This window comes from Zingiber officinale, chromosome 8B, assembly GCF_018446385.1.
Source record: "Zingiber officinale cultivar Zhangliang chromosome 8B, Zo_v1.1, whole genome shotgun sequence".
Classification (NCBI taxonomy): domain Eukaryota; kingdom Viridiplantae; phylum Streptophyta; class Magnoliopsida; order Zingiberales; family Zingiberaceae; genus Zingiber; species Zingiber officinale.
Window position 1 is genome coordinate 38,078,598 of NC_056001.1, and position 27,025 is coordinate 38,105,622.

The window sequence follows — 27,025 nt, forward strand, 5'->3', positions numbered from 1 at the left end:
TTTCTCTCAGGGTCTAAATGATAATGATTTCTTTAAAGATTTGGTAAGAAATCCTCTTATTAATTTTGATTCCCTGATTGAACGTGCCACTGAGTTCATTAACGTAGAAGAAGCCCAAGCTGCTCGCAGGAAAGAAGGTGTTCCCTCTTCTCCTACTCATGCGAAGGAGAAGGCTCCGACCCCGGTACCCCCACCAAGAGGACCTAGACCACTCATCCACCTCATCGGCAACCAGATTATCGTCCACAAGCTGTATAGCATGTAGAGATGAAGCCGGAGGCACCAAGGAGATGGTGTACTTATCATAAAACTAGTAGTCATCACTCTGATGACTGTTTTGTTTTGAGAAATAGACGAGTCAATAAAGAGCGCTATCAGAGGCAGAACTATTACAGGCAACAGTACCCCGGGCAGCAAAGTCCGCTCAAACCGGAATATCACCCGGATGGAACCCGGCAAGAAGCAATACCGGTCCCAGCTGGTACCAGCCAAGTATCAGATAAAGCACCTTCCGAAACCACGATGACTCGTCAAGAAGAGAATAGAAACAATGCTGCTCGGGGTAATATTAACATGATTACGGGCGGACCCACTGATGGGGATTCTAACAGAGCTAGAAAAGCACATGCCCGAAGATTGGAGATTCATGCAGTAGGATGCAGCATGGAACGAGTAGCCGGTCCTGAAATAAGCTTTGGGCCCAAAGATCTTGAGGGGGTAGAAATACCTCATGACGACGCATTGATCATCAAAGCTGTGATAGCCAACTACGCTATCGCTCGTACCTTCATAGACACTGGCAGCTCAGTCAACATTATATTCAAAAAGGCTTTTGATCAGCTACAAATTGGCCCCAGTGAACTTCAACCGATTGCAACTCCTCTGTATGGATTCACAGGAAATGAGGTGCAACCTTTGGGTCAAATAAAATTGGTCATTTCTCTAGGAGAGGAACCCCTGATGAGAACTAGGAGATCCTATTTTATGGTAGTAGATGCTCCATCTTCTTATAATGTGATATTGGGTCGGCCTGCCTTGAACGAGTTCAGGGCGGTCGTTTCTACTTTCTGTCAAAAGGTTAAGTTTCCGGTGGAGGATCAGGTTGGAGAAGTATGAGGTGATCAAAAGACAGCCCGAAAATGTTACGTAGAAATCATTCGAACTGAGGCCAACACCGCTCGGAAGATTCAAAGAATGGAAGTTAATGCCATTCGCGAAAAGCAACCCGTCCTGGTTTATGAAGAAAAGGAAGAAGTTCAAATCCAAACTGGGCAGCCAGAAGCTACCACCTACGTTGCAGCCGATCTGGATCCTGATCTTAAAGCTGAGTTGGTGCAATGTTTGAAGAAGAATAATGATGTATTTGCCTGGACTCCCAAAGAAGTTTCGGGCATTTCTCCTGCTGTTATGGAACATTCCTTGCATGTCTTTCCGGATGCCCGCCCGGTCATGCAAAGGAAGAGGAGTTTCAGTATGGAGCAAAATCAGATTATCAAGGAAGAAATAGCCAAGCTTATGGAGGCCGGATACATTAGGGAAGTGCAATTCCCAAGCTGGTTGGCTAATGTGGTGTTAGTCTCTAAACCTGGGAATAAATGGCGAGTGTGCATTGACTTTCGAGATCTCAACAAAGCTTGCCCGAAGGATTACTATCCCTTACCCAGGATTGATCAACTGGTTGATTCTATTGCCGGATGCGAATATATTTCCATGCTGGATGCATATCAAGGTTATCATCAAGTCCCCTTGGCCAAAGAGAATCAAGAAAAGGTTAGTTTTATAACATCTGAAGGCACTTATTGTTATAATGTTATGCCCTTTGGACTAAAGAATGCAGGAGCAACCTATCAAAGGCTTATGAATAAGGTCTTTCAGAAGCAGATTGGTAGGAATATGGAAGTATATGTTGATGACATCTTAATTAAGTCTCTTCAAGCTGCTGATCTGTGCAGGGATATAGAGGAGACTTGCAAGACATTAAGACAGTATGGGCTCAAGTTGAACCCAAGCAAATGCTTGTTCGGCGCGAAGGGAGGAAAATTCCTGGGATATATGGTGTCCGAACGGAGGATAGAGGCCAACCCGAGCAAGGTCAAAGCACTGCAGAGCATGGAGCCACCCCGCAACCTGAGAGAAGCTCAAAGATTGACAGGCTGAATCACAGCCTTGTCTAGATTTATTTCTAGATCAGCCGATCGCAGTTTTCATTTCTTTAAAATACTCAGAAAGGCTAATAAGTTTCAATGGAATGAAGAATGTGATAAGGCTTTTCAGGAGTTGAAAGATTATTTAGCTACCCTCCCTGTGTTGGCTAAACCTATAGTAGGAGAGACTATGTGGGTGTATTTGTCGGCTAATGAAAACGTCGTAGGCTCTGTATTAGTCAGACAGGAAGGAAAAGAGCAACAACCTGTATATTTTTCTAGTCATTTATTAAAAGGAGCGGAATGTAGGTACACTACACTAGAAAAACTGGCTTATGCTCTAATATTGACTGCTCGGAGGTTGCGCCCATATTTCTTAGCACATGAGATTATTGTCTTAACCAATAGCACTCTCGGACGGGTATTGCTCAACCCAGAGGCATCAGGATGGTTAGTCAAATGGACAACCGAGCTTGGGGAATATGACATCCAATATCAACCCCGCTCGGCCATCAAGGCACAAGCTCTAGCAGATTTCATCATAGAGGTTCAAGGCCCAGAAGAAGAAGATACCTGGAAAGTTTATGTGGATGGCTTTGCAACTAGACAAGGCAGTGGAATTGGTATTCTTCTTATATCCCCAAGAGAAGACAGACTTCAACTCTCCATTAGATTAAATTACAGAGCTACCAACAATGAGGCTGAATATGAAGCTCTAATAGCTGGTGATCCTGTCCGAACCGCTGAACCAAAGGACGCTGGGCACGCGGCGCGCTCCTAGTCGATGGAGTGGATCTCCGGCTGGTCAAACGAAGCTCCGGCGATCCTGCACCAAAGTCGAGCCGGGAAGGGATTCCCGGCGGCGACCCTCCGACGCTCAAGTCAGGTAAGCGGTGGAAAAAGTGGCTGCCAAGCTTGTATTATGCGTACCTTTGGCGGAGTAATAGGCTCTTTATATAGGACGGAGAAGGAACTAATGCACGTCCACCGAGGTGCATACGTGTCAGCAACCCATACCCCCGGTATGCACCTGTCAGAGAGCTTACCTGACACCATACTGCTACAGTCCGAGCATGTTCTTCGATGGGACAACAGGACCCCCCGTTGTCAGACCAGGAGTATGGCGTAGCCATACGACTTGACGGCTGTCAGAAGATGTTCCCGTCTTTTACCCACTGCCTGACCGGAACGTCCGACCGGCCGGGCGGGCGAAGAACGTCGTCCGAACGACCTTAATTCCTTGCGCCGACCGGGAGGCACGTCCTTCCGCTCGGTCATTATGTACCGCTTCATTTGGGATGTCAGCAAAGGCATGTCTGATGATTACGCCATACACCAGAGTGCACGATGGAGGATCTCGCTGTCACATCATGGAGAGGTTGGTACAGTAGCGGTATAGCCTTATGGACGTCTTTCTGACAGACCCATACCTGGGCATGGTCCTTCTGACAGACCCATACCTGGGCATGGTCGACAGCAGGTGATTGCTTTGATTGGCGCGCCCAAGCTCCTTCGAGAGGTCTATATAAGGTCTCCTTTTCTTCACCGGAGGTACACGAGTCTTGATCCTGAGGCCACCTTTTTGTTATTCCTCGCCTGACTCGAGCGTCGGAGGGCCGTCGCCGGGACACCCCTCCCGGCTCGGTTTTGCTGCAGGTTCGCCGGAGCACTCGAGGATCCAGCAAGAAGCGCCACACCCCCAGCTTCCGTTGACTCCTGGTTGGGACAGGATCATTAAGAAAGGAAATAGCTAAAAAAATAAAACTCTTATCTTACTCATTCACTTATAACTATCAATCCATACTGCAAATAATAATGTAAATAAAGGAAAGCAATAAAGAAAGAACTTAAATACTTTCTTACTTGAAGACGACAAGGATGATGCTGATGTGTGTGTGTTGCTGGAAAATGGACCTGCTCTGATACCAACTGTAACGACCACCCTCCTTACTACTCCTCTAAGGGTGACCGCTACTGAATCTACTATCTACACATAACTGGTACTACCTACTTTAACACTAGAAATGCTTTAATCTATTTGTTTAAAACATATCACATATCAACTAAAACTTTAAACTGCTCTGATGTTTTTTTTTTCTTACTTATTTAAACATGCAAATAAGTGTAACACAAGCAAGTGTAACATATAGGCAATGAAGCTTAAGTATCTCTACTGTTTGCTACTTCCTTTGTTAACTTGCATTCATGAAATCCTACCTAACATCCCTTGTTACAGAATGTAGTTATTCATTCTACAACCAAACCGTAATTAAGAGAAAGTGAAATAAACTACTACTCATTCATTTCCTAACAAGCCGATCAGTATATATTTCCCCTACCATTAAACAGTTACTTCTACAAAATATAAAACACTAGCATGCAAAATAGTTTCCAAGTGAATAACTCCAAGCTAGCAGTAACCAAAAATTAGCATGTACATAGGGATACTGAGTATCTAGCAAACCGAACTTCCCATGCCAATTTCCTCCATAGAGTAAAGCTCATATAACATACCAGCAAACATATAAAATTTCTGAGTATTAACAATCCGAACAGATTTAACATTCCAGCAGATTTAACATTCCAGCAGTGATAAGAAAAATACTGAGTATATAAATTTACCATCTTATTGATTCTAACACATAAATGAAGCAATTTAACCACATCTTAGCATTTCAAAACAATTTCCTTTTTGTAGAAATTAAAGAAACCAGCAGGTATAACATTCAGCAAGAATCCCAAACTTCCATAATAGCCACCACACACACACCATCAACGACTCCTTGTCGCCTTCTTCTACACCACTTTAGCTTTTCCTTTATTTTTATCTATATCTGCAGTAGGAGGAAAAAGTAGTATCTATAAGCTAAAAGCTTAGTAAGTGCTTTCTACTCACAAAATCCGATAAGGAATGCATAAGCATTAAAGAAAGCAGGGAGTACATGCTCAACATGAAAATAGCAATATAGAACTACATCATGCATCTCTAAAGGAAACAACCATTTAACTTGCTAAAATTTGCAACTTAGATAAAAGAACTTGTTCTGTTTGTTTCCAAATTAATACTTTTATACTTTAAAATAATATTCAACTTTACTTGGGCCCGACATTGTACCACTTTGCGCGCCTTTCTTAATGAGAATTGAGGTAGCTAATCCCAAAACCATTAAGACACTTCTAGACCTTATGTCTAGGGGCAACTTGGAGCCCATCCCTTGGACCTTGTGTCCGGTACATGCCCTTTTAAAAGTAAAATACTTTTCTTTATATCCTTCTTTAAATACTTCTTGTAATAAAATGCCTTGGCATTGATTTAAGCACTTAGTGTGCTTTGATTCTAAATTCTGAAATTTAGGATCAGATTGTGACTTTATCTCACTTTACTTGCACTTCTCTCGTTTATTCAGTATACAAGAGATTCTAAACCATATGTCACTGATATAAAAATATAAACCAGTACCTACTCAAACTAAATTCCACAGTAATTTAAAAAGAACAACTATACCACTGGAATGTAACATGATATGTTCAAACTGAATTTCAACAGCCAATAACCAAAAACTACATGGTCATAGATGGTATCCTTAGTTAGGCTCACGGCAGTGATAGTTTTCCCCACAATAAGCTTGTGAAAACTACCTTATTTCAAATCTTAATAGTCCCTTGATCATGCTGTAACTTGAAGGAAGTTTAACTACTTAATCATGCTTAAAGTGTAAGGTAAATACATCTAAATAGCATGCTGTGGTAATCAAGGAAAAACCCTCAAGAATTTCCATCCGAGCACTAAAAACACATCAACAACATGCTGTGACCAACAAGGGAAACATCAAGGCTCTGCCGTGCATCAAAATAACCAAAAGGACTTATCCCAAATCTTAACCCGGATTGTTAAAAACAAGGGTTGAAATAAATTCCATATTCTAGAATGAAAAGGCTACTATTGTTCATTTTACAACCAAAATGCAAAACAAAACCCCGAGAGCTACTCCTACCGCAGGTGAGAAGCACTTACATCGGGTTCTTGGACTTACAACCGAAGAGAAGCGCCCTAGGGTTTCGGTGGAGCTTCGATTCCACCTTTTTCCTTGTATTTCCCGAGCTCTCCTTGCCAGAATAGTCACCCACGAGTGGAGACCGGCCGGAAAACACCTCGCCGACGTCGTAAGGAGGAAACCCTAGCCTTGGCTGCGATTTCGCCCGAGGGAAGAAAACGGCGTCGCGTGCGTGAGGAGAAAAGGAGAGATTAGGTTTTAGGTTTCGGGAAGGAAATTAATCTCCTTAAATAACCTGGGTTATTTCGGTTCCATCTATTACTTAAATATATTTGTTCCCACACTTAGTTAACAAAACGAGCTCAGCTCGGTTGGTTGGGTCGAATACTGCTTGGGCCGAGAGACTGGGTTCGAACCCTAGCTCTTGAAATTTTTTTTTTTAAACTTTCTCCACTCGGTAAAAATACCAAACGGACACCAAAAATTGCATAAAAATACTCTAAAAATTCCTAAAAATCTCTAGAATATTTCAAAAGCATTTTTAAATATTTTTAAAGATATTCAGAACTCAAAATAGGGAAAATTGGGTCGTTACACCTGCATCCACAAAGTTAGCACATCCTACTATTAACCTGCCTAAATTATGTATGACATGTGCATAATTAAACTAATACCAAATACACAGAGGCAAAACCCTAGCTCTGATACCAATTGTTGGTTGCTACTCGGAAAACCTAATGGTTCCACTGTATAAAAATTTTGTACAAAGGTCTGAACCTTTTCCTAGCTACCATGTGCTCTTTTAAATTAAACTTGGATCGCCTGCGGAACTTAACACGTTTGATCCAAAATTTAATCTATTTGTTCTTTTAGGTTTAGACTCGGATCTCCTGCGGAACTTAACACGTTCGATCCAAATCACCTAGGTTATTAATTTCATTAAATATTAATTTCCAAAATTAGCTTCAGTACTGACGTGACGAGGCACATGGCCTTCTTGGATATGGGAACAACCACCACCGACTAGACAAAGCCTTTTAAGGAAAGTTAATATTTAATTTCCTTAAATAACTTTAGGTCAACCGAAAAGAACAATCAAATCACAAGGAAAAGTAAAAAACAAAAGAACACAACATCGAAAATAAATTCGAAATACTAGAATCGCATGCCTCTTGTATTTGGTATTATTTCCAAAAATAACTAGTATGATGCGGAAAGGAAAAATACTAGTTATACCTTTTAGAAAAACCTCTTGATCTTCTACCGTATTCCTCTTCTAACCTCGGACGTTGTGTGGGCAACGATCTTCCGAGATGAGAAACCACCAAAGCACCTTCTTCTCCTTTCTTCAAGTTTCGGCCAAGCACAATGCTTCCAAAAGATGAAGATCTTTTTCCACCAACCAAGCTCCAAGGGATGCATGAAACAAGACTCCTTTCTCTCCTTTTCTCCAAGCTAGATCCGGCCACTTCTATGCCTTCAAGAGATGATGAAGTCTCGGCCACAAGAAGGAGAAGAGAGAAGGAGAAGGGGAACCTCTAGGGGCCGGCCACACCAAGGAAGAAAAGAGAGGAAGAAAAAGAATAGAGTCGTTCTTTATGAAGCCTCCTCTACCCCCTCTTTTATAATCCTTGGTCTTGGCAAATAAGGAAATTTAAATAAAAACTTCCTTAATTCTTTTGCCATGAAAAGGAAAATTTATTTAATTAAAAATAATTTTCTCTTCTCCAATTTATTTGGCCGGCCACCTCTTTCCCAAAAACAAGGAGAGTTTTAATTAAAACAAAAATTAAAACTTCCTAATTTGTTTCTAGAAATTTATAAAAATTTCTCCAATAATTTAAATCCCTTCATGATTGGTTAATAAAAAGAAATTTTATAAATTAAAATCTTTCTTTTAAACATGTGGATAATTTCCAAAAAGGAAAGTTATCTCTAAAATTTAAAATCTCCTTTCAATCTACAAATAAGGAAAGATATTAAATCTTTTCTTAATCTTTTGTAGAAACTAATAAAAGAGAATTTTTAATTTTTAAACTTTCTTTTAAATCATGAACATAATTAAAAGGAAAGTTTTTACCAAAATTAAAATCAACCTTTTAATCTACAAATAAAGAAAGAGATTTAGCTCTTCTCTTAATCTTATTAAAGGAAAGATTTAAATTTTTAAACTCTCTTTTAAATCATGTTATCCACATAAGAAAAATTTTAAAAATAAAAATCCTTTTATTTTAATTTGGGCCGGCCACACCAAGCTTGAACCCAAGCTAGGGACGGCCACCTTGAAGTACCCATGAACCAAACTTTGGCCGGCCCTAGCTTGGTCTCCAAGCTAGCTTGGTCGGCCCCTATGGGATGGGTAAGAAGGTGGGTATAGGTGGGTATAGTACTCTATAATTAAGAGGCTACGATAGGGACCGAGGAGAGGAATTGGTTTTGGTCTCCCGATAAAATTAAGCATCCCGTGTTCGCCCCGAACACACAACTTAATTTTATCAATAATAATTCATTCCACTAGAGAACTATTATTGAACTACCGCACCAATCCCAAATTACATTTTGGGCTCCTTCTTATTATGAGTGTGTTAGTCTCCCTGTGTTTAAGATGTCGAATGTCCACTAATTAAGTGAGTTACTGACAACTCATTTAATTAATATCTTAGTCCAAGAGTAGTACCACTCAACCTTATCGTCATGTCGGACTAAGTCCACCTGCAGGGTTTAACATGACAATCCTTATGAGCTCCTCTTGGGGACATTCTCAACCTAGATTACTAGGACACAGTTTCCTTCTATAATCAACAACACACACTATAAGTGATATCATTTCCCAACTTATCAGGCTTATTGATTCATCGAACTAAATCTCACCCATTGATAAATTAAAGAAATAAATATCAAATATATGTGCTTGTTATTATATTAGGATTAAGAGCACACACTTCCATAATAACTGAGGTCTTTGTTCCTTCATAAAGTCAGTATAAAAAGAACGACCTCAAATGGTCCTACTCAATACACTCTAAGTGTACTAGTGTAATTATATAGTTAAGATAAACTAACACCTAATTATTCTACGACCTTCCAATGGTTTGTTCCTTTCCATCTTGGTCGTGAGCTACTGTTTATAATTTATAAGGAACCGATAACATGATCTTCTGTGTGTGATACCACACACCATGTTATCTACAATATAAATTAATTGAACAATTACATTTATCATAAATGTAGACATTTGACTAATGTGATTCTTATTTCTAGATAAATGTTTATACCAAAAGCTAGACTTTTAGTATACATCCTAACAGGGGTATACTCAGAAAGAGGGAACCGATTATGAGGAAACCTTTTCGTCAGTAGCTATGCTTAAATCTATCCGGATACTCTTATCTATTGCTGCTCATATGGATTATGAGGTTTGGCAAATGGATGTCAAGACAGCTTTACCTTAATGGAAGTCTTGAAGAAAACATCCATATGAAGCAACCAGAGGGGTTTATTGCAAAGGGCAAAGAGGATCTTGTATGTAAGCTCAATCGGTCTATTTATGGACTGAAGCAAGCTTCAAGATCTTGGAACATCTGGTTTAATGAAGTAATCTAGTCTTATGGATTTATTCAGTATTTGAATAAGTCTTGTGTATACAAGAAGTGTGACGAAAACGTGGTGGTATTTCTTGTACTATACTTAGATAACATTTTGTTAATTAGCAACAATGTCAAAGTGTTGTCAGAAGTAAGGGTATGGTTGTCCAAGTAATTTGATATGAAGGACTTGGGAGAATGCGGACATATTCTTGGGATCAAAGTAATAAGGGATGACAAAAAAAGAATGTTGTGCTTATCCTAAGCTTCATATATCAATACTATCCTAGCTTATTTTAGCATGCAAAACTCCACAAAAGGTTTTCTACCTTTTAGACATGGAGTATCTTTATCTAAAGAGATGTCTCCTAGGACATCAAAAGAGATGAAGGAAATGAAAGCAGTTCTTTATGCTTCAGCTGTAGGAAGCCTAATGTATGCAATGTTAGGCATGAGACCAGATATCTATTTTGGCATGAGCATAGTTAGCAGATATCAAAGTAATCCAGGATAGGGACATTGGATTGCCGTAAAGCATATATTAAAGTACCTGAGAAGGACTAGAGATTGTATGCTGGTTTACCAAGCAAATGATTTGCTCCCTGTGGGTTACACGGATTCTGGCTTCCAATCAGATAGGGACAATAGTAAGTCTACCTCAGGTTATGTGTTTACTTTAGGAGGTGGAGCCATAGCTTGGAGGAGTGTTAAGCAGAAATGCGTTTTAGACTCAACCATGGAAGCTGAGTATGTGGCAGCCTGTGAGGCAGCCAAAGAAGATGTATGGCTCAAGAACTTTTTAATGGACTTAGATGTGATTCCGAATTTGCCCAAAATCATCACAATTTATTGTGATAATAATGGTGCAGTAGCAAACTCGAAAGAACCACGAGCCCATAAGGCGAGTAAACACTTTGAGTGCAAGTACCACCTGATACGAGACATCATAAAGCGAGGAGAAGCTGTTGTCGCTAAGATTGCATCAACAGATAACCTCGCAGATCCTTTCACTAAGACCCTTCCGGCAAAAGCTTTTGATTGGCATGTTGAGGGGATGAGAATCAGATGTATGGAAGCATTTATGACAGCATAGTCTTTTAGTATAAGTGAGAGATTGTTAGAGTATATACTAAAAGTTTAGTTTTTTGTATAAACATTTATTTTGAAATAAGAATAACATTGGTCAAATGTCTACATTTATGCTAAGTGTAGTTGTCCATTTAATTTATATTGTAGATAACATTGTGTGAGGTGGCACATAGAAGATCATGTTATCAGTTTCGTATAAATTATCAATAGTAGCTCACAACCAAGATGGAATGGGACAAACCATTGGAGTGGTTGTAGTGTAATTTGGTATTAGTTTATCTTGACTATAAAATTACACTAGTATACTATGAGTGTATTGAGCAGGACCATTTGAGGAAGTTTCTTTTTATACTGACTACATAAAAGAACAACACCTCTATTATTATGGAAGTGCGTACTCTTAATCATGATATAATAACAAGCACGTATACTTAATATTTATTTCTTTAATTTATCAAAGGGTGAGATTTAGTTCGTTAAATCAATAGGCCCGATAAGTTCGGAAATGATATTATTTATATGGTATGTTGTTGATTATAGAATGAAGTTGTGCCCTAGTAATCTAGGTTGATGATGCCCCCTTGAGGAGCTCATAAAGATTGTCATGTAAACCCTGCAAGTGGACTTAGTCCAATATGACAATAAGGTTGAGTGGTACTACTCTTGGAGCTAGATATTAATTAAGTGAGTTGTCAGTAACTCATTTAATTAGTGGGCATTCGATATCTTAAACATAGGGAGACCAACATACTCATGATAAGAAGGAGCCCATATTGTAATATGGGATTGGTGCGGTAGTGCAATAATAACTCTTTAGTGGTATAAGTAATTATTGATGAACTTGAGTTGAGTGTTTCGGGCGAACACGGGAAGCTCAAGCTCACCGGGAGAACAAAACCAATTCATCCTCTCTATCCCTGTTGTAGCCTCTTATTTATAAAGTCTTATATCCACTTAAAGCCAAGTTTCTTACCCATCTTGTTGTGGCCAGCCAAGCCAAGCTTGGAGCCCAAGCAAGGGTCGGCCAAGCCAAAGAGAGGAGCCAAGTTGTGGCCGGCCAAGCTTGGAGCCCAAGCTAGGTGGCCGACCACATTAAAATGAAAGGGTATTTTAAATTTTAAAATCTTTCCTTTTGTGGAAGCCATGGTTTTAAAAGAGAGTTTTTAAATTTTAAAATCTTTCCTTTCATAGCTTTCTACAAAGGATTAAGAGAAAAGTTTGATATCTTTCCTTATTTGTAGTTAAAAGAAAAATTTTAATTTTTGATTAAACTTTCCTTTTTTGTAATCATCCACATGTTTTAAAAGAGATATTTTAATTTATAAAATTTTCCTTTTATAGCCAACAAGGGATTTAAAAGAGAATTTTTTTTTATTAAAATTTCTTACCGGAAATAAATAAGGAAGTTTTAATTTTATGTTTAAAACTTTCTTTATTTGGAGCACAAGTGTAGGGCAGGCCATGACAAGCATTAAAGGAAGTTTTAAAAGTTTCCTTTTTAGTCATTGGCAAGGAATATAAGGAAGTTTTAATTATGTTTAAAACTTTCTTTTTTTTTCCCAAGACCAAGGATTATAAAAGAGATGGAGGAGTGCCTCATGAGAAAACACATCTTCTATTTCTCTCTTCCAATCCTTTGGTGGCCGGCCCTTGTCTTTTTCTCTTCTCCTTTTGTTTTCTCTCTTGGAGGTCGGCGACATCAAGGTTGTTGATCTCTTGGTGGCCGATTGCTTGAAGGAGAAGAAGAAGAGAAGGAAGCTCTCTTGTCTAGCATCCCTTGGAGGTTAGTTGGTGGTCGAATCTAGGAAGCAAAAGAAGAAGCTTGGGTGGATTTCATCTTGGAAGATCGTCGCCCACACGACGTCCAAGAGAAGGAGAGGAATACAGCAAAAGATCAAGAGGTCTATAAGCTACAAAAGGTATAACTAGTTATTAGTTTTCGTATCATAACTAGTTCATCTTTTGTATAGATCTTGAAAAACCAAACACAAGAGGTTATCGGTTTTAGGTTATCATTTTTGTTATCGATTTTATTGTTCGATTTCATGTTTCGATATTGTGCTTCTATTGAGGTCTCTATAGTTAAACCTAGTTTACTGTATGAAGTTAAATATCTGATTTCGTTGAAAGGCTTTGTCTAGGAAGTGGTGGATCATCCCATACCCAAGAAGGCCTAGTGTCTCGCCATGTTTAACCTGGAAGCTGAACTTTGAAATAAATATTTGATTAACTTCTGTAATATGGTTTAACTTAGGAAGATCATATCGGTTAAACTTGGAGTAAAAATGTTAAGTATCGTTTCTAATCCAAGTTTAACTTTTGAAGGACAATTTGGATTAATAATGTTAAGCATCATTTGCAATCCAAATTTAACTTCAGTAGAGCACATGGGTAGCTAGGATAGTTCTATACTTATACAAATTTTTGTACAGGGGAACTATGATGGTATTCCGAGTAGCAACCAACACATGCCAGCTATCAAGTTAGCCCGTTGACCTAACTAGGCTTCGTGCCAGATATCAGGTCAGCTCGTCGACCAATCTGAACTTCTTGCCAGCTATCAGGTCGGTCCGTCGACCTAGCTAGGCTTCTCACCAGCTATTTGGTCGGTCCGTCGACCTAGCTGGATTTCTCCTGCACACTCATTCAAAATGTTAGATCATAACATAACTAACTTAACCTACTTTGTCATTCATCAAAATCTGAGTTAGACCATTAGTGTTAACCCCACTAACAATCTCCCCTTTTTGATGCAATGACAACCTGAGTTAAGTTAGTAAAAAAAATATGCAAAAATAACTGTACCATTGAAATAGTTTTGATTTAGTTACGTTGGTGTTTTGTCTAGTATTTATTTCTAACTTAAACCACCTAACCCTCCCCCTTTGGTATTCATCAAAAATAATAAATATAAACTAGTAAACTTTTAAAAAAAAATTGGCTAAGTAAATTTCGACAACTGAAATTTTTTCAGGTTTACTAGGGGAAAAATTTAATAAAAAGGGCAATGATTTTCAAATATGTCTTTAATCTAGATGTATACTTTCTAAAATAAAGTTTTGATCATTTTCAAAGGCTATTAAGTTTACATAATTTTCAAACTTTATTAGATTTTCAAAAGATATATAAAATTTTGAAAATGTTAAAAGAAAGTTAGAAAAATTAAGGAAACAACATTTTCAAAATGGAAAGAGTTTTAAATTTTGAAAACATTTTAATAGAACTTACTAAACATTTTGAATTTTGAATTTTGAAAAAGATATAAAGGATGTTTTCAAAATGCCTTTTCAAAAACATTTTAATGTTTCCAAAAGTAGTACGATAATATTTTAAGTAAAATAATTTTTAAAGACTATATCAAGTCATTTTCAAAAAAAAATTAGTCATATTGATTTTTAAAAATTTATCTTTAAAACTTTTAAGATTAAGGAAGTATTTTTTTTTTTAAAAAAAACAATTCTTAATACTCCCCCTGAAACTGATAGTATTTTTAAAATAAAATAATTAGAAAGTGTCCTTAACTGTCTAACTATTAGTTACTCATTGACTATAAGAAGATAGCAGTTTTGACTTGGTTAGTCAGGTTAAGTTAATTTATCCAGTTAGTATTTGACTAATCTAAAAAACTTAACCTGATTACTGTTAGTTTGGTTTTTAATGCCCAGACTTATATTGATGCACTAATATAAGCATCTTAAGTCCAGACAATCTGCCTATGCATCTCACCCCTTTCTAAGTTCAGCAATACACAAACAGCGTAGTCCTGGTGTGTTGATGAGATGCTCAAGTTCTAGATCTATAGGAACATGTTTTCTAAGTGTTTGATCTATACTAAGGCTAAAATCATAAAAATCATAAGGAGTTTCAATTTTAAATTAAATTGGCACAAATGGGAAAATCATAAAAAACTACCAAGTTGGGATTTTGGTATGTTCTTAAGGAGTAAGGGCAAAAATTTAGAACTTGATCTCGATGATTACTCCTTGAAGGAGAAAATTGTGCCAAAATTTGAGGAATATGCTTAATTTGAATTGGCACAAATTAAGAAAAGCAAAAGAAATGTCAAAATTAGACTTTGGCATTCTCTTGGGAAATAGTGGGCAATCTAGGGTTCAAATTTATTAAAGTTAGCTAAGGTTAAGGATACTTAGATAGGTAATCTAGGTATTGTATGTGTGCTAATTTGTCATGTCTTGTTTGCCCATCATATGTCATGACATCATATTTATTTATTTGTTTTTGCATTCATGTTTTATTATGAAAAATACAAAAATATCATGTCATGTCATACATACATCATGTAGTTATAGGAAATTTTCTTTTAAAAATTATTTATCTTTGATGTATGCCATAACATTTTCATGCATCAGTTTATTTCTTGCAATTAAGGACTAATGGCATTCACTAACAAGTAACATCCTGGGTGGATGTTCATAGTTTTAAAAATGCCTAGGTAGATATACATGATCCCTAGTTTAGGGCAAAACCAAGATTTTACATCTCACCAAAGAACTATAAGGTGACTTGTATGTGGTTTCATACACATTAAATACAAGTGAGATGTTAGGATGATGAACAAAACTCAAGATGTTGGTTTAGTACATTCTTTTGAGTTTTAAGTTCATCAAAACACATAGTTATGTGTTTTCCAATCATTGGGAAAGCTAATGTAAAAGTCATGTGCATTAAGCCCAAGGAACATAGTTGGATATTGGTTTCGAAAATGATTTTAAAATACTTTTGGAAAACCTTGGTGAAGGCTATCTTTTGATAGTAATCATCATTGAATAGTTAGGCACAAACTTGGAAGAAAACACTGAAGTCTTTACAAGTTTTCAAGTCTGTGTCAATCTTTGAAAATATGAAGTATTTTCTTATAAAACTATTTTTCTATGATAATATATGCCCTAAATAATGTCTACAACAATTTTCATGATTTTTAAAATGTTGTAAAATTTTCTAGGGGTTTCTGAAGTTGACTGAAATGAACTTTCAGCAACTTCAGACCTTCAATCGATCGTCGAATCGATTGAAGGGTCTCAATCGATCGGGCGATCGATTGAGGGTGTGTTTCTCGCAAGCAGAAGCTTGCTGGATCGATCCACCGATCGATCCACATGGTTTGAATTGATCTATTGATTGATTGAATCACTAATTTCAGCTGGGAAAGCTTGTTTTTAGTGATTTAAACCATTTGTGGTCTAGGTAACCATTCCTAACCCCTTGGAACACATTTGCACTCATTTAGGGAGAGTTTTTATGATGAAAACTAGAATGGATTGGTTGAGGAAGACTAAGTAGAGGTTTAGGTTGAGGTTTGGTTTCAATATTATATTTTTGAACCTCAAAACTTCTAATTTTGGGTTTCCTAAAGATTTAGGAGTTCCAAGTCATTGTTGGTGCAATGACAGAAGTTACGGTCATATCTTTAGGGGGAGTTACTTTTTAAGGACATGAAAATTTATTTTTCATACACCTTGGAAGGTGGTTAACCTTCTTTCGCGGAAATGCTCAAGGTTGGGTATTTGAATACAATGGAGAGTGGATATCTTCATTGTTCAAGTGGTATATGCTCAAGGATGAGCATTTGATGAAAATGAAGGGTATGAGACCTTATTTGAATCGTGTGTGAACATACCAAGTGGTATATGCTCAAGGATGAGCATTAAGAATAATGAAGGGTATAAGACCTTCGTTATTGAGTTGTGAACAACGTTGGGTAATTCTTCAGGGGGAGAGTTTTTGATGTTTGCCAATAGGGGGAGAATGTGTGGTTAAGTTAGACCTTTATTACCTAAAGAGGAAGTTTGTGCCCTCTAGGAAAGGGGAAGAATGAAGGGAACCGTCATTCATACATTGGCATGGGATTACCCTAACTTAAAGGTATTGTCAAACATCAAAAAGGGGGAGATTGTTGGTGTAATATTCCCTAGGTCAAGGTTGACCTGGTTGACTAAGCTTGAGTCTTGATGTTTGGGTTTCGATATTTGACAATACATTGAGACAATACATGGAGACTGACAGGTCATGGAGATTGCAGGTGCAATCGTCCATGTGGAAAGTCCTGGTGAGTGAAGCTAGGCAGATGAAAATCCTAGTGAGTGAAGCTAGGTGAAAATCCCGATGAGTAAAGCCGGACAGTTGGGAAAGTCCTGGTGAGTGAAGCCAGGCAGGTAGAACTCCTGGTGAGTGAAGCCAGGCAAGTGAAAGTCCTGGTGAGTGAAGCCAGGCAGGGGAAGTCCCGGTGAGTGAAGCCGAGCAATGGAAAGATCTGGTGAGTGAAGCCAGGCACGAGGAAATCCAGATGGGTCAAGGGTGACCGGACATCTAAGTGGGTCATGGAGGACCGGGCACTTGGCACAAGATGATAAGTCCAAGTGGGTAAAGGTTGACCGAACACTTGCCACAAGGAGAAAGTCTAGATGGGTCAAAAGTTGACCGAACTCTTAGCGGTCGTAAGTCCAATAGGGAGTTGGCATGGAACTAGGAAGTTCGGACGTAGTGAGCTTCCGAATGGCATAACTTTTGACTCAGATATCGGAATGAGGTGATCTCAGATGCGAAACGAACCTAATTTCAAGCTCTATCCAGTTTTCTAATTTCCAATCGATTGGCCAATCGATTAGGGGGTTCATTCGATTGGTCAATCGATTGGGTGACACGAATTCGTGCAGAAATGGGCCGAATCGATTGGTTAATCGATTGAAACTTCCCCAATCGATTGGTCAATCGATTGGGAGAGTTTCTGAGTGAATAGTACGCTTTTGAATCGATCAGTTGATCGATTGAAACCTCCAATCAATCGGTCGATCGATTGGAGAGCTGGAAATAGCTCGAGAAGCCTTGAATCGATCAGGCAATCGATTCAGGGCGATTCCAGAGAGCACAGAGGCACTTTGGATCGATCGGTCGATCGATCTAAAGCCTCCCCAATCGATTGGGAGCAATCCAATCGATTAGGATTCGACTGTTGGCGCAAATATAGACGTTGGCGAGCGTTTTCTTCGTTTCTTCTTCATTCCTTCTCCACAGGCGATCACAGAAAAACCTCCACAGCGATTCTTTCATCCTCACGGCCAGTTCTTGAAGGTTCTTGGAGGCATGCCCAAGTCAAGAGGCGAGTTACGGCAAGAAGAAGAAGCTAGGGTTTCATTGTATAAAATCTTGTAAGATTTATTTGTATTTGGCTTTCTTCTTTCTTATTGTTGTATTGTAAGATTGTAAGGCTTCTCCGTCTTCGGTAGTTACCGTAAAGGAGTATTTTCATAGTGGAGGGTGCGTGAGTGTGTGGATCCTTGGACTAGTCGCCTCTTCTTGAGGTGGATACCAAGTTAATCCCTAGAGTTAGCGTTGTTGTTTTTGGCTCTTGTATTTTCCGCTGCACATCATCCCAAGAAGCGAGCAACAACGAGCACGAGATCGCGCCGAGCTATTCCCCCCCCCCCCCCCCCCCATTTTCGATCCCAACAAGAGAGGGAGAGAGTAGAGGGGTTGGCGGCACCCCTTGAGTGAAGCCTGCATTAAATTTGATTGAGGTCAATTTAGTTTGTTATTTTCCTATTTGTGCCATTTACATTTGAATCCTTGCTTCCTTAGTTAATTGCAGTAGCTTAATGATGATCCCTGTTTAGATTAGGGAGACACGGTATGTGACGGTTGAACACAACTATGAGGTCGACGACCATTGATCGGACGTGGCTGCAAGATTGAGAGAGAGAGATCCTCCAAGAGAGACTTTCAAGAGAGAAATCGGGAGAGAGAGAGAGAGAGAGAGGGAGAGAGAGTAGAGGGGTTGGCGGTGCCCCTTGAGTGAATCCTCTCCTTTCCCCTTCTCTCAATCCCAACCCTAAAAAAGGAGGAAAAGATGAATAAGCCGCTTGACCTCGTGGTGCCTATTCATACCTCTGCATCACTGCTAATCCCCATTGTACCACATGATACGCATTTATAAAGGATAGACTCTAACTTAGTCGTTTTAAGATATTTTTGTAAAATTATCTAGAACAATGTTTATCGTGGTCGGTGAAGATGGGATGTGTTCCCTTTGGAAGTACAGATTGATGCATCCTCTTATGGAGGTCAACTCCCTTCCTTCAATGTGGTCGAGTCCTCCCTCGATAATCTTTCAAGAGGTGGGTTGGGTGCATAATAGGCAGATTAAGATTTCAGTTTACATCAATTATATTATGCACTTTTACACAAGAAAACTCACTAAATCAATAATTCTAATGAATCTAATATGTGTTTATAGCGAGAACACAGGCTTTTGGTAGAAGAATTTTTTTGCTTATTAGTATGAGCCCGAATCCTCTGGACCGCTTTTTGCGGTCCAAGGAATGATCCCTAAATATGCATTGATGGAATACATGGTCCCCACTTATAAAATAGGTAGGGATCATTCATCTCCACAAATGCATGTTTAGGGACCATCCCCTGGACCGCAAAAAGCAGTCCAGAGGATCTGCCCTCGTAGATGGATTTTCTGAGCATTGGCATACAAAATATAGATGGATTCATATATTTAGACAATTCTACAAACTATAGATGGATTTATCATAACTGAGTTGTATTATGTTGGAGAAACATTTCTCCAATAGTATAAAATTTTCCTAATTTTTTCAGTTGATTCTCATCCTTTTCAATATCATGTGAGTTTTTATTTCAACCCCTCTTTCATGATCATTAATGCTATAATGTACATTCTTCCTGTTTGAGTATACCTTGTTCTGAAATTTTTGAGTATAGCGCCGATATCAGTATCAATATGCACTAAAAAGAAACTTATCTTTGAGCTTGTCAGGTTGGACAATGATGGCGACTTAGGAAGGCGAATGACAATGTATGATGGAGGGGAAATTCTATATACGACGGGTGCTTTTCCTTTAGGTTAAAGGACTTCACGATTTCATTACTTGAAGAAGATGGAACTTACCATTTCTCCTCTATATACTTGCTATCTTTGTTAAAATCGTGTAGTTTCTTGTTTTTCATAAAATCAAAGGAATTTAGAGTGACTATTAAATATAATTGATGGTATCCAGATTTATCCCCGAGCATCCCAAGTCGGTAGGATCTTCACCCAAGCAATCATTTTCTCGGATGTTACAATAAATACTACAGTAATAGCATTGCTACAATAATGCTTCTTTGCGATGATCGGTGGGCTGGCGTCATGGCGCTTCCCCAACACGGAAGGGGTACAGGCGATGAGGGGTGCTGGAGTGAAATCACCTTTGCTTTGTCAAAGGGTTTATTGGAGCTTATATAGGTGACTTGGGTGAGAAGCAATCGAAACAAGTTTGGAATTGGAATCAATTTATTAACTCAAAATTACCAGGTCCATTAGTAGGTCTATGAAACCAGTCCAATTACCTAGCCTATTAGCATATTCAAATTATAATTAATCTGTCACAATGCCTTAATTATAATATATTATTTAGTATGACACAATCACTTATTATTAATGATAATTTAAAATAAATTAAATCACTTAATATGAAATTTCTAAATTACTAATTGAAGTCCGCCTCAACCATGATTAACTTGTACAAGAGAGAATATTTAAACAAACGGTAGATTATATATATATTTTTTTAACTATTGAACTAACAATAAATAACAACAACACCAACAAATTAATTGGTTCAATTTCTTAAAATAACAGGGAGATGCAGCCCTTGAAGGAAACTCTTAATCATCTCCAAAGCTCGAGCTGGCTGATAGCTTGGAACACTATGTCCTGCTCCCCGAACAGTAGCAAATGTCAAATTATGATCATAAACCACAGTGTATCCCCCAACCTGCATATTCACAATAAAAATCATCAAAGTTAATATTGTTCTAGTAGTTGTAGTCATGGTTTTAGCAATGAAGAGAGTTTTGACATCTTTCACTGTAATTCTACCAATATCATAGGAGGATAACTTGCTTATCTATGTAAAGACTTTCAGTTCTTTTATCTATGGGTGAAGGTGGATTCAAGGATAATGAAATACAAAATATATGAATGTGCAATTACCAAAATATTTAAAATAATATAATTGTCTACCTCATTGTTAAGCATCCAAGCTCTCCATGGAACCTTCACTTTAAGCTTTAGCTTGTTGAGGGAGTATCTTGTGGAAGTAACAGGAACTCTTCCATCCAAGTCACCGCTGCACAATTGCATGCATGAATATGAAAGTGAACCAAGCCAAAGCTTACTTAGGGACAAAATTTGATTGAAAACCCCTCACTCGTAATCTGACAAACAATAACTTTATCTTTATCGTATGACATACATTATGTTGAAATCTTAAAGACTTGTGCATGTCTCCAAGGCGTAGCACAGACGGTGGATGCATGACATTTATGGCGTAATGATCAGGGGTCGATTCTCAAGAATTGATAATCTAGAGTTCACCCTACCATATGCCTATAGCCTGTGTACCTACATGTACCTCTCTCTATATCCGTGGGGCCGACACTAAGGAGGGTGCTAAGGTAACGAATCTACCTTTTCTTAAAGACTTGTGCAACTATAGCTACTAAAACAATGGCCTCGAAATGAAAAATCGATATATCTATAACTATTATTGTAGTTACACAATGTATATAAGGGCCATAAAATTGATGTACCTAAAGCCGATACCCCTTTTAATATGATGAAAATCTCTATTTACTCATGCAAAACTATTGTCATACAATGAAGACATCGATGTCGACAAAGGGGTTTTCATCTAAATTTTGTCTCACTTTAACTTATCTTCTGGGTTAGTTATATGAATCTAACGATGAGGCTATAATTATTTTTTTTACCTGTACTTCAAAACCCTAATTCCATTAGACAACAATTCGTGAATAATTGGTAGCATTGTGGAAGGCTGATCTGACCAACCCTGTATCACTTTGCTGCATTGAGACAAAAAATATAAATAAATGAGTTGAATTTTCATTATTTTGTTTAAAAGAAAATAAAATTATCAAGTGACAGCTTGGTGCATATGAAGTATAGATATATACCTACAACCAGACCAAGTGTAGTTGAGCTTTGTCACATTGGCATGTAGAGCTTTCTGCACCTTAGGATTGTTAAGGTATGCCTCCACGTAATTAGAAGTACAAGGATCAAAATTCTCAATCTGCATCAGAATTTAAATACAACATTAATTTCAGTATACAGAGATAACAATTGGTAGGTATAAAGGGATCGGACAAAGTTGTCATATATTTTGAAAAATAGAACGAGATCATCGAATCTGTTAGTTCCATGGTTTTTACATTTAACTTGGCTATAAACCATATCTCTATTATTCATAATTGATATGATTGAGCGAAAATTTAGAATCAGTTAGGCCACAAAAAGAAGCCTCCTAAGGTGAACAAAAATATATTATGCAAGTTCCAACTCAACATGTGGAAGAGGAGCTTGTGAAACACATGAATCCATGATCAAGAGGAATTTATAATCTCTCTGACTCGAATGTTGAATGGCCATTATCATAAGCCACCCTTCTCCATTTGTGCAATATTCAAGTGGAAAATATTCATATTAGTGATTAAGTTTAGAATGAGTTTAGAAAGGGGGCCTGCCCGCCAAATGATCTAAGGAAACTTATAATCTCATCAAGTCAATCCTGCAACGTATAGGTCTCCCTGGGTGCAATTTAACCTTATCCAGTGACTGACTTGACTGAGAACCATAAAATGATTTGAGTGAAAACTATGTAATGTAAGTGATTAACATTCAAATGATTGGTGGAGGGGCCTTGAAAGGGTAGCAAGACCATTGCATATATATCTCTTCGCACATCACATGATCAAGCGGACACAATCTCGAGATCACCTGGCGTTCATGCATTTTTTTTTTTTTTTGAATATGAGGGTTTGCATCAAGTTAGTTGTTATTGTATTTCTCAAAGGGATCATGATAGAAGTTAGCATTTACAGTCTGATTACCCCTAAATCCAATATAGATTTTTCCTAATTTTACTTGCGATCAAACAAGAATGCAATGAACTTCGATTCTAAATTGACTCTAAAACTACCAGGAAAATGAGGATAAATATATAAAGATGCTTGCAATATACAAACCGAGGGCAACTTTGGAGTTGGCGTCACGCCCGATGAGAAGCATAGAGGTGCGTATATGTTGTAGACGTTCACTTCCGTGAAAACGTGGTTCGCCTCGGCGATAGCTCGGTTGCACTCCGGAGGCTGTAGTTGCGCACCCGGCGAAAAATTGCAGAACTTGTGGATCGCAACGATGGTCTCGTCGGCTAAGAACGCATGCGTCCAATAGTAGTCAAGCAGTCCCTTGTTACTCGTCTCCTCGTCGATCACCGCGTTCCCGATCTAGGTCATTCAAAAGCAAAAAAATGACATCTTTCAGTCGAGAACTAGAGGAGATTAATACTTCCCAAATCATCTTGCAATCGAAATGAGAACTTTCGATGAAGAATCGGATCTGAGGGGATCGATCCTTCCCAATCAATTTAATCAGAAATCAAAAGAGTGGGGATCGATCGATCAGACTGATTATTCTCGGGATCCATGTCTTACCGCGATGCCTTTGAGATTGATGAGGCGATCTTTGTGATGGAGTATGGCATGGGCGAGCTGGGGGACGTAGTGCCCGGCATAGCTCTCGCCAGTGATGAACAAGTCCCTCCCCTTATACTCCGGGAACCGCTCGAACCAGTTGACGAGGAAAACCAGAGCGTCAATTGCCGTCCTACGGTCACCGCTCGTGGCATAGTCCGATGTGGTGTTAGAGTAGGAGAAGCCGACGCCGGCGGGACTCTCCAGGAACAAGACGTTCGCCACTGAATGGTGGCATGATGCCAATCAGTTCGAGGTAATGCCAAAGCAGAAATCTTTTGTCACGATGATGATAATGATGATGATGATTCCTACCTTCGTTCCAAGCATAGGGATTCCTATACAGAGTCTTGCCATCACTCATGACTCGAAACGGCCCGAGCTCCTCCATGGCGCCGTACCCTAGAGATGAACACCCCGGCCCTGCACCCACCCATGTCACAGCAATCACCACTCTATCCATCGAAAAGCAACATCATTTTATACTAATTCCATACCTCCATTGAGCCAGAGCACAATAGGCTTCGATCCGCTGTTCTCGGCAGCCTCGACAAAGTAGTAAAATAGAGCCCGTCCGTTGGCTCTGTCAACTGTGACATACCCCGCGTACTGATCGAAATGCACCCCTTTTGGTTGGCCAGGCAGCCGAACAACCTTGTCCCCCTCCTTCAGCCCACTATTGTCGTAGGCCTTCGACTCCAAGTCGGATATCGAAAGAAGACTTCTTGCCCAAGAAGAAGAAGACGACCTCTCTGCTCCGTTGTTAAAGTAGAACTTGTTTAGCAGATCTCTCTGCCTCGCCGTGCTGGAAGCCACGCAGTGTAAGAAACAGAAGAGGAGTAGGCGGAGGAGGAGGAAGAAGAGACAACTGAAACTTGGCTTCATTGTTTGATTGGGAATGAGGAATAGAATGGAATAGAATCTTATTTATGGGATGAATCATTGGATAATTATGGGATGAATCTTTTATATGGGATGGATTCTTGTTGGAGCCAGCGGAGATTGATGCGTTTGTTCTGTTTGGCAATGGACTCTGTAAAAGGCCAACGAATGATTAATTTTGAATAAACATTTTCAAAATTAAAAGAATTTAAAAAAAAAATACACTTTTTTCAATATTTATACAATGAAATAATGCATATTCATATTTTATTTAAATCTAATTTAATTTTCCCTTATTTTTTATCAACTTTTACCACTCACTCACTGGATTATTCATTTATCATAATAAGTAAATCTAATTAGTTTTAGCACTTCTTGTGAGTCACGTATATAATGATCTAATTAGTTTTAGCTTGACTATTAACTAATTAAATTAAGTGAGATTAAATTAATAATGAAGTTTAAATTTATTTAGTTAATGTTAAATTAATTGATTTTAAATTTGATTTCGAATTAACTAAAATGTTAAGTATGGATTAACTAGTTAAGGATTAATTAAGATTAGATTTATTAGTTTAGGATTAATTAAGTGTAAGTTAACATAATTTAAGTTTGAGTAAATTAGTAATTAAGTTTAAGATTTATAATTATTACTCACGTTTTGGTAAATTAAGTGTAATTATGAACTATTTAATTGAATCTGAGGTCAATTTATTAAGTTTGATTCGAAATAATATTCTTACTTAAATTAAGATTTATTCATTAATTAAATATGAATTAAATTGTTTAGTTATGTTTAAATTAATTGATTTAAACTAATTATGAATTAGGTTAAATTAAACTTATATTAATCAAATAATAAAGGTTTATTACGTTGATTAATAAATAAGTTTTTAGGTTATAAAGAAAATAAAAAACTTTTAATTAATTGAATTAATTGTTTAAGTTTTAATTAAATTGATTAAGATTACTTAACTTTTAATAGTGTTAAATTTATTTAAGTTTTAGTTAAGTTAATTTAAGGTGGATAACTAAGGTTCAATTTTGGAGTCATTTAGGTGTGTTTAAGTTAGGTTTATGTTAGGTTTAATTTTAAAATTAAAATTATGAATTTAGTTTTAATTGGATTTAGTTAGATTAAAATTCAAATTAAGTCAAAATTTTAATTAGTTAATATAGTTAGTTAGTTTAGGATTAATTAAGTTGATTAAGTTTTTAGGTATAAATGTTATTGCAAGAAGCAGCAGATGATCAAACGTAAGTTTTGATATTGACAAAAGGTTTTATGTTACGTCTTATTGTTGTTCTAGAAAGTTTAACTGAGTATACAGAAGTCCTAAGTGATCTTAGGCAAAGAAGTCAAAGTGGACATTAAGCAATTAGAAAATCCTAGTTTGGGCTAGGCAACGAAGTCTTGGTCCGATGAACTAGGCGAAGTCTTGGCAGGTCGAGGATGTCGGATAAAATTTTAGGGTCGAGGACAATAGATGAAGCCCTGGAGGTCGTGGGCACTAGGCGAAAAATCCTAGAGTCGAGGACATTAGGTAAAAGTCTAGAAGTCTCGAATACTGAGCACAAGTCCAAATGGTCTGGAGGATCAATTTGACAAAAGGTAAACTCTCCTGAAAGGAGTATGTGAGGACACATTCCCCGTTGAGAGAACAATAGAAGTCAGTCAGACCTAGAGTTTCGGCGAAACTCAAAGTCATGACCAGATAATTCAGAAACTATCAAATATTACTTTTCTTTACATATTATTTATGTCTATAACATTATGGTGCAGGTGATTGAAATTGTATGTTGGTTAGAAAATGAGCATCTAGGCACCCGAACCCGGACATCCAGGTGCTCAGACATGGTCCAAGCGTCCGGACTGGGGAGAATCCAAGCACCTTCACGAGCTGAGGTGGGCGCACCCGGATTGGCCGCCACATCTCACAATCTAGGCGCCAGGATCGGTCTGGGCGCCCAGAGATGGGTAAAATTTACTAGATAAAGTTTCAACGAGAGCACGCCACGTCAGCCCAGTAGGGGTGCTCGGGAAGGATTCCAAGCGCCTAGATGAAACTATAAAAGGAGGGTTCGACCAGCACCTTCAGTACATCAATGCTAAGGTTTATTCATTAAATTTTGAAGTATATAGTTTTGAAAAAAAAGGTTTTATTTTTAAAAAATAAGTTTGAAAAATATGTAAGTTTCGAAAGACCAACAATATCCTATTCTATTGAAATTTTTATTAGAAAACTATAAGTCAACTATCAGGAGCATAAGTTAAAGTTAAAGTTTAACTCAGGATAAAGACAAAAAAACAAAGTCAACTAAGAAAAAAAGTCAAAGCCAAGTCAATGTATCTAAAAATATAGATCAGTCTCAAGACCTAAAATCTGATAGTCTACTATGAAGATGTATGGTGGAGGGGGCCAGAGCTCCAAGATCTAAAAAAAATCATCAACTAGAAATGTTGAGTCTGCTCCTCCTCCCTAAGGCTATGAATTTCTTGTTAGAGACAAGTGATAGACTCCTCAAGGCTAGTGAATTTGTCCTTGCTACTCGGAATACTGTTCTAGTTCCTCTGTACAAAAATTTGTACAAGCATAGAACTATTCTTGCTACCCATGTGCTCTACTGAAGTTAAATTTGGATTGCAAATGATGCTTAACATTATTAATCAAAATTGTCCTTCAGAAGTTAAACTTGGATTGGAAATGACACTTAAGATTTTTACTCCAAGTTTAACTGATGTGATCTTCCT

The 27,025-nt window shown here is 37.9% G+C and overlaps 1 protein-coding gene across 1 annotated transcript; it reads right to left on the bottom strand.

Moving 5' to 3' along the window:
- Positions 1-20,456: 20,456 nt before the first annotated feature.
- LOC122013698 (serine carboxypeptidase II-3-like) lies at positions 20,457-24,276 on the bottom strand. The gene is made up of 8 exons (XM_042569934.1): positions 23,889-24,276; positions 23,707-23,814; positions 23,353-23,615; positions 22,885-23,145; positions 21,814-21,932; positions 21,610-21,702; positions 20,861-20,966; positions 20,457-20,612 (listed from the first exon to the last, which is right to left on the bottom strand). The coding sequence occupies exons 1-8, from the start codon at positions 24,274-24,276 to the stop codon at positions 20,457-20,459; spliced, it is 1,494 nt and encodes a 497-aa protein (XP_042425868.1).
- Positions 24,277-27,025: the final 2,749 nt, after the last annotated feature.